The sequence below is a fragment of the Vipera ursinii genome (assembly GCF_947247035.1).
Source record: "Vipera ursinii genome assembly, chromosome: 1".
NCBI lineage: Eukaryota > Metazoa > Chordata > Lepidosauria > Squamata > Viperidae > Vipera > Vipera ursinii.
In genome coordinates, this window is record NC_139512.1 from 157837975 (window position 1) to 157853873 (window position 15899).

At 35.9% G+C, this 15899-nt stretch overlaps 1 protein-coding gene across 4 annotated transcripts in view; it reads left to right on the forward strand.

Moving 5' to 3' along the window:
- METAP1D (methionyl aminopeptidase type 1D, mitochondrial) overlaps positions 1-15899 on the forward strand; it is an 89499-nt gene that overhangs the window by 41795 nt on the left and 31805 nt on the right. For 3 of the 4 annotated variants that reach the window (XR_014490660.1, XR_014490661.1, XM_083348107.1), the window contains exons 2-3: positions 2681-2844; positions 4613-4762. Coding sequence is in view for 2 of the 4 variants with exons in the window: in XM_083348107.1 (XP_083204233.1) it covers positions 2681-2844; positions 4613-4762 (314 nt within the window). In the remaining 2 variants the exon portion in view is untranslated. The remainder of the gene's footprint in view (positions 1-2680; positions 2845-4612; positions 4763-15899) is intronic. The other variant, XM_083348108.1, reaches the window with a different exon arrangement.

Consider the following 15899-nt stretch of genomic DNA (forward strand, 5'->3'; position numbering starts at 1 on the left):
TCCCAGAAACCTCCCTTCCTGTCTGCCGGGCTCCATGCCCCACATGATTTTATTCTGGGTTATTTTTATTAATTAAAAAAAATAAAATAAAAATCCACCATGTTTTGAAGTCAAGCTCTAACCATGAGGATAGTCTTTATGTCTAAGGATGATTCTGTGCCCCTGTATCTAGCCCTAAGGCAGTCTTCAAAAATAAAACACTACAGGGCTATCACCACTGCTTTCTTTGGAATTATGCCCATCTGCCCAGAAGTAAAGGAAATAAACTGAGACAGGATGGAAAGGAAGAAGCCTTGTTTGTTTGCCTTTCATAAATGAGCAGGCATATTTGTATTTGTACTTAGTGACACCAAATGGTAGCTCTTTGGTCAGTGTGCCTAGAACATGTGAGTATACCTATAATTTGCTTGCTCAAAAAGGTTGGGGTTCCCTGTTGTAGAATTTAGCCTGGATATAGATACATGACAGGGACGCGGTGGCTCGGTGGGTTAGGACGCTGAGCTTGTCGATCAGAAGGTCGGCAGTTTGGCGGGTCGAATCCCGAGTGCCGCATAACAGAGTGAGCGCCTGTTACTCGTCCCAGCTTCTGCCAACCTAGCAGTTCGAAAGCACGTAAAAATGCAAGTAGAAAAATAGGGACCACTCCGGTGGGAAGGTAACAGCGTTCCATGCGCCTTTGGCGTCTAGTCATGCCGGCCACATGACCACGGAGACGTCCTCAGACAAGCGCTGGCTCTTCGGCTTTGAAACGGAGATGAGCACCGGCCCCTAGAGTCGGAAACGACTAGCACGCATGTGTGGGGGAACCTTTACCTTTACCTTATAGATACATGTCAAATCATAGCTTTTGCCTTCTTTTTTAATCCAATTTCTCTACCTTGATGAAATCCTGCAATTCAGGATGCAGATCATGGAAAATTCATCTTATTTTATACTTTCTTCTGCAAATATCCAGTATTCTGGTTCAAATTTGAATTCAGTGAGATTTGTAAATGGGCTTAAGATAGTTCACAGCTTTAAATAATGATAATTACTTGGCTTACTGATTAATTAGCTTATCTTTGACTGTAATTGTGTAGTTTTCCTTCTTATTTTTGGCAAGTCATCTATGTCTTTCTTCTGGCATATCCAGATTCTTTTTAATTTGCTTAGCGTAGCTCACCTTAAAGGTAGGCAGAGGAGGTGGTGATAGCTGCCTTTGATACTATCATTATGTGGTGTTTGTAATTTTTAGAGCCAGTTTGGTATAATGATTAATGCACCAGGCTCGACACTGAGGAACTGAGTTCCAGTCCTGCCTGAGGCATGAAGTCAGCTGGGTGGCTTGGGACAGTCACTCAGCCTTAGGAAGCAGGCAAGGGCAAATCAAATCTGAAATCTTGCCAAGGAAACTGGAGGGACTGCTTGTCAATGCTGACTCAGGCATAACAAAGTATTTTTATCTTCAACATGGAACAGCGGTGAGATCTTTGGAGCCAAGATTTCTTGAGAGACTTTTCATACATTTCCTTGACTTTACCCTTCAGACAGTAAAATATTTTGGGCGGCTCACTCATGCTGTTCATTATCGTAACAAATACACCTGTATTAATTCCATCCTTGCTATCCTTTTGCCTGACTCCCCTCTTCATTTTTCCCCCTACAGTATTGTACTATTTCTATCATTTCATAAGAGGCTTAGATTCAAAGATGTCTTTGGCTTGCACGAAACAGCCTCACTCCATTTTGTTGCAGCCCCCTTTGCTCCTTTATCTTTCTGCTAAGGGTGTGTCATTGCCCAAACAGAATTCATGTGTTTGTTGTGAAATCTAATTTATTATTGGTGTTCTTTTCTGTAATATTTACACCGTGTGTGCTGTGCAGGCATTTTGAGAATGATGGCTACATGAAGTAGAACTAGTAATTACACAAAAAAAACACCATTCAGAATGCCAATAGAAAGAGTCTATCTTTTTATTTTCGAGGTACAATTTAAATGAAACCTCTTTTATCATTGGTATTGGGGGAAAATCTAATATATTTGCTGGAGGAACGAAAGAGAGAGGAAGGAAGGAAGGAAGGAAGGAAGGAAGGAAGGAAGGAAGGAAGGAAGGAAGGAAGGAAGGAGTGGGAACAGATGCCATTAAAAGATAAGATTCTCCTTTGAATTAAGCTTGGCTCATGCTTTCTTCATCGAGTTTCTCCAAGTATAATTTTTTAGCTTCTCATCCTGAAATTTTCTGGTAATCTCCCATCCAAATGCTAACCAAATCTGATCTTGCTTAGCATTTTTTCAGCCAACATTGCATAATTGGGTTTTTTTCCCTTAGGGGTTACTTTTATTCACAATAGACGGTTTGTAATACTAGACAGTATTTATTCTCCCTTTACAATACACTAAATAAACTAGCTTTCTTAAGCCTGCTGTAATATGATGTGGCTGATGGTAAGCCGTGATCCTCTTTTGAACATGTTAATTGATTAAAAATAAAAGATAAGTCCTGTTTTGAGCCACACTAGATCTCAATGTCATATCAAGCAAACATGTTCTCTGAGTGTGCACAAGGTATATTTGCCAGGGTAGAACAAAGCCAAACTTTCTTTAAAAAAGTATTAATGTTGTCATTAATATGGTAACATGGTAATAAATGGTAATTTATTCCATTGATGCAGATACTGTACCATATATATTTGTCCACAGGCCATGTGACTGGCTGTCAGCGTGTTTTCTGCTCATCAGTTAATCATATCTGCTTATACCAGTCAAGCATTCATCAAAGAAGATACCTTTTTTGCCACAGACAGAAAAATGCTTATAATGTAGTTTGGCCAGCTGATGTGTCTCCTGCTCATCCAGTTCCAAAGGTACTATCATTTCTATTGTACTATTGCACCTTTTAGCAGTCAATATAGAGAATTATTAAATGAATAATCAAGTGCATCCCAACAACTAGCAGTTTGAATCGTGGTTTTGTTACCAGGGCTGGAATTTGAGGTGGACGAAGTAGGATTCAGTCAATGTCTCAGCTAGTCTCAGTCTGATACGCCTGCTGCTGCTAAGTCCCAATGTGACTTTTTTTGGTTAGCCTCTTGTTTATAAAACAATGAAATTGATTATAAATCATGTAAATAGGAATTGGCCATATATCACCAGTTCTTTTTCTATCCATTTTTAAATTAGCAAATCCAAAAACATTTCTCTGTCTCTTCGTTGAGTAGCATGCTGCCAGCTAACAGTGTTCATATTAAAAAGTTGTTCAATTGTCATGATTTGTAGCTTAACTAATTATCATTACACTGCTTAAAGCAAGTAATAGAAAAATGGCCACATAGTACAGTATGTTTCAAATAACTGGCATATTTCATTGTTTAATCCTTGATTCAGACAGATTCTTAGAAAATGCATGCTGTTGTTTCTGTTTCATGTTCATTAACAATTTTTGAATTGTGTTGGCTTTTATTATTGAAATTACTTCATAATCTGTAAACTATTACTTTCAAAATATTGGAAATATTTTTGTATGTATTCGTGTGTCTGTGTCTGTGTGTGTCTGTGTGTAGATCCTGTTGTAAACTTCTATGGGTGGAGTTTGATCCCTGAGGACAACATGGATAGATTCTTATTGTTTTCTTTGCAGTAAGCTGATGAAAGTGATCTGTCCCTGCCATCTTCTCATTTATTTTAACAATTTCTGAGACTAGTCTAAAGCCCGGGATGCTGGATTTTTTTCAGGTTTGGAGGGTTGTGAGATTAGGAATTATTTGCCTCTCAGATGATTCTGATCCTGCTGAACTAGAAGGGTGAAGAAAAGTCTCCTGTCTGTCTAGGTATTGAATGCTGTGGTGCCATTATGGTATGGGCATTACACTTAGCCTAGGTTGGATAGAGGAGAAGAGAGCCACTCAGTCACGGAAGCGCCTAATGATTTTGGGCTTTGTTCACCATCTTAAACTCCTGAAGAAAAAGGATAGAAATATAACTCACAAATAAATGAATGAATGAAAGAAATACCAGCCAGTGTTGAGGTCTAATGTCTTTCATGTTAGAAACCTAACAGATCAGGAGTATTTGTATTTATAAAATTACACACACACGCACACACACACACACAGATGAAGACACATCCATATACACAGACATTGTTATACGTGTGCAAGAGCATAGAATAATTTTGAATAACTGCTACATTGATACAGAGTCAGAGTTCTTATCCACTTTTATGAGATTCGGGATTTAGACTTTTTCCTTCCATTCATATATCCGTTCAGAACTCTGTCAAGTTACCTGGCTTGTTTTGAAAATGTGGATTTTTCTTCTTCTTCTTCTTTTTTAAAAAAAGGCAAACTAGAAGTGAGAGTGCCATTAGGAACCTTTGGTCTGAAAAGCTGCTGTGATGCCCTGAATTTCTGTGCTGTAGGGCTAACAGGCTCTGCAAGTAACAAACACTGTGAAGTTCAAAAGGGCAGTGGGACAAATACTGGGGCAGGCTTCAGGGTTTGCCCTGATGGCTTAGGAAGGTCACTCAGACAACCAATAAGACGGGTTGAAGGAGGGGGGGGGCTGTATCTAAGAAAATGATCCCATTGTCATGCTCCATGTTCTGATCTTCATTTTTGTTCCTTCATTTCCAAGCATATAAAGCAGCCAGACTATGTGACGACAGGCGTTCTGCCTGACATGGGAGATGAAATAGACCTTAAGAATGAAGATCAGATTCAACGGCTTCGTCAGGCTTGTCAGCTGGCCCGTCATGTCCTGCTTCTGGCTGTGAGGAGTGTAAAGGTAACCCAAGCTTGGCAGCTCTTGGCTTTGCTTTTTGAAATTTCATAACATTTCCTTTTACATATATGCGTTTCATAGTTATATATTGTACATCATAAACTCTGTAGAATAGAATTCCTACTTTTCACATGCTTCCTTCAACAAACCAGCTGGATTATTCATAAGCTGCCCTCCTTGATCCATCTTCCCCCACCATCTGTATCCGTACCAAACCACCAAAAGCTAATTCCAATATATGCCTTGAAAATTAAGCAGTTTCTTTTCAAGTATTTGTTTTATTTGGCTTGTATGTTTGGAATTTTAAAATTTCTGTCCACCCTGTGGAAGACCAGAAGGAGACAATGATTTGTGCCTATGAGAAATACAGAAATTCTGCTGCCTTGACTATTGGGGGGAAAAAAGGAGAATAAGAGCTTGTCTTTATAAACTGAACATTTAAAAGCACATGATTAAACTCTGGATTTGCTCTACTCAAAGCTGAGTAGAGTTTATTGTGTATCTGAAGCCTTCTAAAATCCTTGTGGTTTTAATAGTCAGAGTTTGGTGTCCAAGCAAGTTGTTAAGTGAGTTGTGCTCCATTTATTACCTATCTTGCCAAAGTTCTTAAGTGAATCATCACAGTTGTTAAGTTAGTAACACGCTTGTTAAGTGAATCTGGTTTCCCCATTGACTTTGCTTGTCAGAATATCACAAAGGTGATCACATGAGCCTAGGACACTGCAACCCTCATAAATACATCCCAGCTGCCAAGTGTTCATGTGGCCGTGGATATGCTGCAATGGTCATAAGTTTGAAAAATGGTCATAAGTCACTGTTTTAAGTGCCATCGTAACGTTGAATGGACACTAAACAAATGGTTGTAAGTTGAGAACTATCTGTATTGCTTTTCTAGATATTTTTCTGTCTTCCTTTTCTTCTAAACATATTCTGGATTTGTGACTTGTTTGTAAAGCATACCATGGCACATTGTTTATACCATTTATTACGTTAAATCTATAAGGAAACAATCAATCCCAGTAGGGGGGGGAAATCATATTTTAAAACAACACACATTTTTTAAAAGTATGGTTACTTAGTGCATTTACATTCCACATTTTCCCAGATTTTCCAAAACAGGTCTTCTCTCCTTTTACCTCCACAACAATCCTGTGTGGCAGGTTTGACTAAAAGAGAGGGACTAACTCAAATTCATCCAGTGAGCCCCATATCCTAGTGAAGAGCTGAACCTGTCTAAAACTTAACTACTTTTCCACATATATTGGTGGTAATATTGTGGCAATAATTTAAAATCATGTATTTTGGCTCTTTTAAAGGAGATTTGGGGGCAGAGAAAGAAGCCCTACATGCTCCCTTCAGCACTATTGGCCAGATTAATATCTCATTCCTAAACTGAGGATACTCTTTCAGAACTATAAACTGAGGAATGCACAACAAGGTGTATATAACTGTACATACTCAGGGACCAAAAGGCCACCTAGCCTAACCCCAAGGTTTGTAATTTTAGCATGTTGACAAATTTTAAATGATGAATTTTGCAGCTCATCTTTGCACGAAATGGACAGAAAAAGAACTTTTGTCGTGGGAAGGGGCTCTGCTTGTCTTAGTCAAAAATTTGCAAAGTTCCATTCATACAATCCAGACGGCAAATACGATTGTGTTTGAGCTTTGCTGACCTATCCTTTAGGCATAAAATATAATCAACAAATTAACTGAGACTATCTAGCCAGAGAAGGGGGCAGAGATGGAAAACAGAAATGGAGGGCAGCGTAGAAAGAAAATGAATTAGAATGAAGAGCATGAGCCTGCCAAGATGTAAATGTAACCTAAAGAAGTTTCTAGTGAAGATGAAAGGAAAATAAGAGCTAGAATAGAGAACAAAAGAAAAAGAAGAATCAGATGGCTGAAATCGCAAGCACTTGAACATGTCAAGCAGCTAGATTAAGGACCAAAAGGTACAAGATATGAATGATGAAGCCTAAGAAGAATATTGCATTAAATGGAGATCAGACTTCATAAGGTTTTAGCTATGTCACAAGAAAGGTAAGGACCAATTTTTCCAATGTTCCAAAGATGAAAACAAAAAGTTTGAATGAGAGACTGGCTGGATAGAAAAATTAAGGTGAGAATTGAATGTTCATAGATGTTACTGACTTGAATAGGTGAAGAATCTTAAGAATGAAAGTATGGTAAGGTTAGATGGAAAAGGCAAAAGAATAAACATATCAGTGATGTTCAGATGCTGTGATAAACATCTTCAGGAAAAAACAATAGACAAGGCCAAACGTACAAAGGCAATTAAAAGATGATTGAAATCAAAAGAGGAGGGGAAAAATCTAATGTAAGGAAGCAATATAGGAAAGGAAGAAGAGTCAAGAATTTGAGGAAAAGAAATATATGAAGTGGTTATTTTTTATTTATTTTATTTTATTTTAATTCCATTTATATCCCGCCCTTCTCCAAAGACTCAGGGTGGCTTACAAGCTTAGCAGTAGCCTTCATTCTATGTATATGCCTGCTTATTAGGGCTTTCACACACACACCCCCAAGCGGCATTATTACAAAGTCAGCTTAATTGCCCCCAACAATCTGGGTCCTCATTTTACCTACCTCGGAAGGATGGAAGGCTGAGTCAACCTTGAGCCTGGTGGGACTCGAACCTGCACTAATTGCAGGTAGCTGGTGTTACTTAAGGAGGCATTAGCCCACTGCTCCACCAAGGCTCTTAATGGACAGTTATAAGCTGACATTTTAAAATGTGTGTTTTAAAACCAATAAACATAAATAAAAATCAAAGAATTCAAACAAGAGGAATAAACAAGAAATTAAAGAGAAAAATTGCAACAAGAAGACATAGAAAGCTATGCATAGAAGCATTGATCTGGTGGATGTCATTCCATTGGCAGATGTGTGCCGTAGACCCAATCCTACACCTTGGCAATTTTGTCTGGCCTTGGAAACTACACAAGGTTTACTAATCTTAGTGCTTGGATGGAAGACCGTCAAGGAATTCCAGACTATAGGCTAGAAGAGAAAGTTTTTGAAAAGAATATTTCAGAAGAAGGCAAGGGCAAACCTTCCTTTATATATATATATATATATTGTTACCAAGAAAACTGCATAGATGAATCGATTGGTAACCAGGCACAGAGCTGGACTCAGGGATGTCTTTATTTTTTATTTACATGGAGTGGAATCATACAACAGCCCACATGATGTTAAAAACATTTAAGAAAGAAGAACAGCGAAAAATAGGACCTTATTACAGAAGGGATAAGCAATTTTGAATGAGTAGAGTATTAACATAAGGTGAACCTAGAAGACTACAAAAAGGAAAGGCTTTGTTAAATGATAGTTCAGACAACCAAATGAAGAGAAAGGAGGTAATAATAATAATAAAAAGTTGGAAGGGACCTTGGAGGTCATCTAGTCCAACCCCCTGCTAAGGCAGGAAACCCTATACCATTTCAGACAAATGGCTGTCCAGTCTCTTCTTAAAAACCTCCAGTGTTGGAGCATTCACCACCTCTGGAGGCAGGTTGTTCCACTGGTTAATTGTTCTAACTGTCAGGAAGTTTCTCCTTAGTTCTAGGTTGCTTCTCTCCTTGACTAGTTTCCATCCGTTGCTTCTTGTCCTGCTTTCAGGTGCTTTGGAGAATAGCTTGGCTCCCTCTTCTTTGTGGCAGCCCCTGAGATATTGGAACACTGCTATCATGTCACCCCTCACCCTTCTCTTCATTAAACTACACATGCCCAATTCCAGCAACCGTTCCCGATATGTTTTAGCCTCCAGTCCCCCCAATCATCTTTGTTGCTCTTCTCTGTACTCTTTCTAGAGTCTCTAGGTGTATGTTTATATAATACGATAGACTAAAGAACAGACGAGGAGGTACTTGATATAGGAGTGAGGAATGGGAACAACAATAAAATAATATTGGATATCTCATTCTGCTGATTCCTGTTCAGTATTACATTTCACCACCCATACCTTTTTACACAATAATGAATAAGTGGTAAGGTATTCAGAAAGACTGATTGGTATCCCTTGTTTCCCACTTTCCTTTCCCATCATTTCATACCTCTGCTTCTTGGTAGGTTGTATACCGAAGTGGGGGACTTTGATGGTTCTTGAAAAATATGCTCTGTACTTCTGCCGACTTCAGGATTTCCTCAAGCATGCCGAGATCCCCCTCTGGTTTCTCTGCAAACTAATTTTGCCTCCATTTTTCTTGGCAGCGAGTTTTCTATTAGAGAGAATGGTATCCAGCAAGAACTGCATGAAATAATACAAAATGGAATAAAAGGGGTGGGGGGGAAGGAACACTAAAAAGAGAACAATTTAACCCTTTCCCCATAGTTCATTTTCTCTAAAAAGCTGCCCCTTCTGAACTGTTACTTGACCTATCAGTAAAAGCATTCTGCTAGTTAGGAAGAACTTTTTTTTTAAAGATGGCTTTAAGCCCATCTGATAAATTTATAAACTAGGCAGTTTCCTCAAAGTTTGTATAGGGCTCACTGATTTTTAAAATACACGATACTGTACATTGAAAATTGAAAACTCTTTCCTTTTAAGAGCATTTTTGAGCCACTACTAGACACTGGAACTGAACTTTCTTCTTAAGAATCCAAACCTGAAATATTCATATTAGACCTTGCTGAGTTCTCTATGTCAAGCTGCTGTTGAATCTAACATTATTTAACATGTTAATCTAATGCAGCCAAAGTTTTGAAGCGAAAGCCAGGGATTCTGTATGGAAAAAAAATACAACAAAAGCAGTTGATCAGAATCAACTAATGTTACTTTAGCTTCTTTAAAATGAAATATACACATTTGCTAATATTGCATTGAACAAATAATGCAATATTAAACTGAATTTAAATTTCATATATTATTCTGGTTCCGGGGCAAATGTGCAAGGTTTAGGAGAATGTTTTAGTGTTTCAGTTCATAAATCTTTGATTCTAAAATAGTCTGCTTTTAGTAAAACAAGGAATTCCATTTAGAACAAAATGTGTAAGGTCCAAAGATTTAATCTATACTGTACATGTCTTGCCCCCAAAGGTAAATGGATACCTTAACATTGTTTTGCTGTTGCAATTTCCATACAAAATCCATTGAGAAATATTTCATTGTATTGCCAGCCATTTTTAAAAAAAATCACTTGGATTATTTAAATTTAAAGTTATTTAAAATTGAATATGATTTTTCTTTGCAAAATATCTAAGAGATAGTTTATAAGAGAAAGTGAGTTTGTGTGTATGTATTTGTTTCTTACATAGACCAAGACCTTCTGAAATTGGCAGAAGAATAAAAAAGAGAAAGGGAAAAATGTATAAAAGAAAGGAAAAGGTGGGATACAGAATTTGACCTTGACTAGAGTTAAAATAGAGGGGGGGGGAAATAAAGCAGACTGAAAAATATGAATCTAATTGTAAAGGTGCATAGACTATAACCTAAAGGAGGGATCACATCCCTCCTATTTCATCCGCAAAAACATCTTCCACAGTGACAGGCAAACATGCCATTGGATTCCATTCTAAACCCTGAATGTTAAGGAGCATCTTAATGGAAGATATATATTGAACGACGGTGTTCAAGATGGACAGTATTTAATATTTTATTGTTATGTATATGTAGGGGTGTGGGTCTATACATATGTTGTATATAGTATGTTTTAAGTGTGTGTCATGTATGTGTTTCACTTTGAGAGCGGGTAACTAAATTTCATTTTTGACGTGTGCCATTGTGCCCACAGTAAAATGACAATAAAGATTATCTTACCAAGAAATCTAACTGTGTTCTTTAATGTAATTGTCGAATCTGATAAAAGGAGAAATCATGATAAGTGATTTTAACAGAATATGTTATGCTGCTAAAGCCGGTAAATATATTCCCCAGATTTAAAAAAAATGTTTGGAAAAGTTCCATTTCACTGAATTACTGTGTGTCTATTTCTCTCAAATTGTACATCATACATACACAGGAATATATACTGCTCAAAAAAATAAAGGGAACACAAGATAAGACATCCTACTATTAAATACAGTAAATTGTGTTGTTTAAGTGTTCCCTTTATTTTTTTTGAGCAGTATATTTGCTTCTGGTAGCTCCTACAGCCTACAATGATAATATATAAGATTTATTCTAGCATTAGAAAAGTTGAATAAATCTCATATATTATCATATTACACCTCCTTAATTTTGTGAAGCAAAATCAAAGATTCAGCCTTCATACAAAAAGTGAAATAATTGAGAGAATTTTTTTTGTCAATATGTGATAACATATAAGTTGATCAACATGCAGTCCTGGGTATATATAAAGCTTATATATGACATTTGAATAAAAAAAATACAATATCAAAGATAGTTGTAATAAAATAGCTATAATGAAAGAGTTTTGAGATAGAACATATGTTTGAATCTTTGAAAACAAAAAAGTAGAAAATTGTAAAGTTCATAAAAGCAAAGTTCTTGAGGATTACCAGATATATCTGGAGGAGAAAATGTAAGATGAGTTGTTTGATACAAATTGTATATGTAACAAATCAGCAAAAGAAGAGGCTCATTTCATCAATATTATTTTAATGTAGTCTAATGCAAATTTAATAAATTCATAGCCTCTTTGAGGAATGATGCGTCATATAATGTGTGAAATAAAATCATTCTTTTCTTAAAAATATCAACATTACGAAAACGAAAAAAATTCCTCAAAAAGAAAAGATTAAACAGTAAAGAGTTCAGCATTAAATAAAATTCTTGGTCTTTATGGTTTTCAAACTAAAATTGGTAAATATAGATGCTTAACTCTGTGATTACAATTGAAATGTGCAGAATGAGAAAAAAATAGAACTAGGTGTATATCAGAAAAGGACCCTAATTTACCACAAAGATTTTAAAACACAATTGTTACATGCATACAACATTAATTTGAAGACTTAGTAGAATTAACTATTACTTCTAGAGTAGTTAATTCTGCTATGTCCAGCTCATAATGTCATTTAAAGTAGATTAACTAGAGTCCTGGTAGCGCAGTGGTTAGAATGCAGTACTGCAGGCTAACTCACTACTCACTCCAGGAGTTCGATTCTGAATGACTCAAAGTTGACTCAGCCTTCCATCCTTCCAAAGTTGGTAAAATGAAGACCTGGATTGTTGGGGCCAATATGCTGACTCTGTAAAAACCGCTTAGAGAGGGCTGTAAAGCACTATGAAACAATATATAAATCAAGTGCTATTGCTATTGTATTATATATCAGTTCTTTGCTTTAAAAAATGCCACAGGAAGATTCCTTATATTTCCCATTCCATGGTTGGAGACAAGTCTTCAAACTCAAAGGGAAAAATCAGGTCTTGGATATGCTTCTATAGCTGGGTTCTGCCAAAATGAGATAATCTCAGCTCTTGAAATAGGGTTGGGTTGGCAACAGGAACTTAGATCCAAAATATTCCTAAAGTATCCCACCTACAGTAAAATATTCCTGCTGGGGATATTTAAGAGAGTAGGGATATTTAAAACAATTTTCAATTTGATCTATACCAGGGGTGTCAAACTGCCGTCCCGTGGGCCGGATGCGTCATGCGGAAGCTGCGCCCACCCATTGCTGGCAATGGCAAAACCGTCCCAATACGTTGCGTGACATCATGTGACGTCGCAAGTTTGACATGTCTGATCTATACTTTTCCATCCCATTCCTCACAGTGAGAAAAAAGTGAAAAAAGAGATCCCTTCCAAGAAGAGAGTAATAATGTTTTTATATCTACTTTGCCAGTTTGCACATATCAGTGGATTTTTCAGAGTAGTCCAACTTTTAGAATTTCTTTTAATTATGCAAACCATTTGTGCTGTAAAAAAACCCATGGCTTTTTATTATTATTATTAAATCTTCCTTCCTAAGAAGGCTTTTGATAGACCTGGATGATAACTATGTTTACCTTCCACAAATTTATTATACTAAACTGTTCTTTAATTGTGCAAGGTCATTACACTGTTGCTAATGTTATTTCCATTCCTTTTCCTAATGTTCTCTAGTGTGGAATCTGCCTTTTTTCATAGCTACTGCAGCTTGAGTTCACATTTTCATGACCCTAACATTTTGTTCTTGCTTAGTTACACACATCTCAGACCAGCATCAGTTTATATGTAAAGTTAGGACAGTTTGCCCCTGCATGCATTATTTTACCTACGTGTTTAAACTAAACCACATTTGCTTCTCAATGTCGATTCACCATTTGAAGAGATTCCTCTGGAGCACTTTATGATTACTTTTGGTTTTTACCACCCTGAACGATTTGTTATAATTTGCAAACTGGTCTTGCTCAGGACTTCCTCCTTCCCAGTCAAGATCGTTTATGAACAAATTAAGAAGCACAGCTACCCATACAGTTACTTGAGGCATTCTGTTTTTTATTTCTTCCTGTGAGAAAATTGGCCATCTACTGCTATTTTTTTGTTTTCTGCTTTTAGCCAATTGGCAGCCTATAAAAGGGCAGATCCTTTTATTGTATGATTGCTAAGTTTACTCAAAAACTTACTTCTTAGTTTTACTCAAAGACTTTTGGGGGGGATGTTTGTTCTAAGTTGAGAGCCACTTATTAGAGAGGATCATATTATTAAACTATATTAAATAATATCTATTATATGCAGGTAGCTAAATGAAGACCTAGTATTTTATGACATCATGTAAAATTGCAGGTTATAAATTAAACAGAGCCAAGATGAAATTAATGAAAATAAACATTTAAGACTGTGACAATGAAAAAATATTCAAATTGAATAACCTGAAATGATCAAGCAAGCCTGAAATGTTCAGAACTACAAACTCTAAATTAAGCACAGCTATAAGGGAAAACACACACACACACACACACAATCCTTGACTTCACAGTGTTGTTTGATTAAAAATGATATAACTGTAAAAATATTCCAAGTGAGATATCTTTAAAGACCTGGCATTCTGGCAAAAAGATTAACTGATTTTGTATTACCAGATAATAAATTGAGGTAGAACTTCCAAAACAGTAAAGATTGAAACCTGAAAGACTCATGTTAAATGCAAATATTATGCAATATGATTCGGTAATGACATAATGGTACTAATAAGGGCAATCACTTAAAACCAAGGACATGCAATTCTTTTCAGCCCAGAATTTCATTTACCTTTTGATGGTGTTCCAGAGATTACATTTTAACAAACGGACAGAGCCAGAAAAAACAGTACATCACCAATAAAGGAGAATATTTGTAGCTGAGGGTTGAAATGAGAGGTCCTTAGTGGTCTCTTGAGCTTGGTTATTTTCTTGCAAACTTTTCATTACCCAAACTAGGTAACATCAGTACTAGTCAGTTCTAGTTTGGGTAGTGAAACTTCTGCAAGAAAACAACCAAGCTCAGAGAGCACATTTTATAAAAAGAAACTTAAATTACTTTTTGAAGCACCCATTCTTATCTTAAGAATTAGTTTGGTGACAACATTTGGAGAGACTCTACTAAGACTTGGGCTGGGGGAGTGGCAAAATTATCTTAAGATATTAAATTGCATATCCTCTTCCCAAGTATAATAAATGTTGGAATGAAATAGTTGCTGTTTACAGCAACCATCAAAATTGTCTTGGCAGTTGTCAGGAAAAACACCATAATATTAAGATTAAAAGTAATAGATTATGAAAATAGTTTTCATAGGCTTTTGCGCATACGTTTTTATTGGTAACATGCACAAGTTGTGCATAGGTTTTGGTAGGCAGAGAGATATTGCTAATTATCTATTTAAATGAGGGGAGGTGGAAAAAGTGATCTTATATAATGGACAAACTGCAGTGATTCCAGTGTATTCAGATGGAAGATTTTATATATTGTTTAAATGTCTGTTATTAAACATGCCTGTCTATTTTGGACAAAAGCAATTACAATATTATTTTAGTATATTAATGGAAATTAATATTTACAAGTGTAATCTCAAAATCTACTTGAGTTGCTTTTAAAAAGAATTAGTAAATCCATGATGTGTAGTGTATAAAAATGTTATTTATGTAATCATATTTGCATATATAAGTGAAGATTGGTTAAACAGGCTTTTTATCTAAAATTCATGTTATTTTTTCAGTGAGATGCACATCAATGAAAACTAATTTTGAGGGCTGCAGAATTAATCACAATTAATCACAAGAAAATTCAGAAAAATGCTACTAATTATATGTATGGATTAGTAAATTGCAGCAAACAATGCAATTACAGAAAATCAGGCAGATTGGCACTAGTAAAATCCAAGATTTTACTATTTCTATTTGAGCAAATAGAATCTATATATTGAATATTGTACTGATTATTCAAGGAAATTAATGTCTAATAATGTTTCCATATTTCTCAATTAACTATTTTCACAGAAATTTAATTTAATATTAAGATGCATTTTCATTTTAATTATTATATAAGAATGGATAAATTGGTTTTGTACATTATTTGTTTACTGAAATGATTAGTATCATTTTTTCCCCTTATTACAGTTTTACTATTGTTTACTCAATGGTTTTATTTCAACAATAGCTAAAAATACCCTCCAAAAATTATACATATAGACTGACACACTCATAAAATGTTAATTAAATATGTACAAGGGACATAATTGAGAATTAAATTAGCAATATACAAATAGACAGCAATTTTGTTGCCTTGTTTATTTAGAGGTTGCATCTTAGCTGGAAAGCACTGAGGGCATGGCCCATCTCTGGAATTGATGGGGTTCTTAGTGTGAAAGAAAAGTAATAGATTTAAATTGCTAAAGTCCATCATGTTTTTTACCCAAACTTTGTTATCCAAGTTTGAGGAGATAACAATTTATCTCTTTGTTTCTCCCCGTCTTCAGACACAATATCTATTTTAAAGAAAAATGGAATTCCGCAATAGTTTTATGTTTCTAATTCCTAATTATTTTGCTGCATTGCAGGTAACTGCACATCTTTGCACAGTAAGAAAGCTACTGATAATTTATACCCTTAATAATTCCTTTGTTAAAGTATCATATTCATGGGCTTATAGCTCATTCAAAACACAGCCAATTTTCGCAGGAACACTCAAAGCCACTTCTTGACAATGAGAGAGGTTTTTCTACTAAATTTCAAAGTTCAGCCCTACCTATTTCCTAC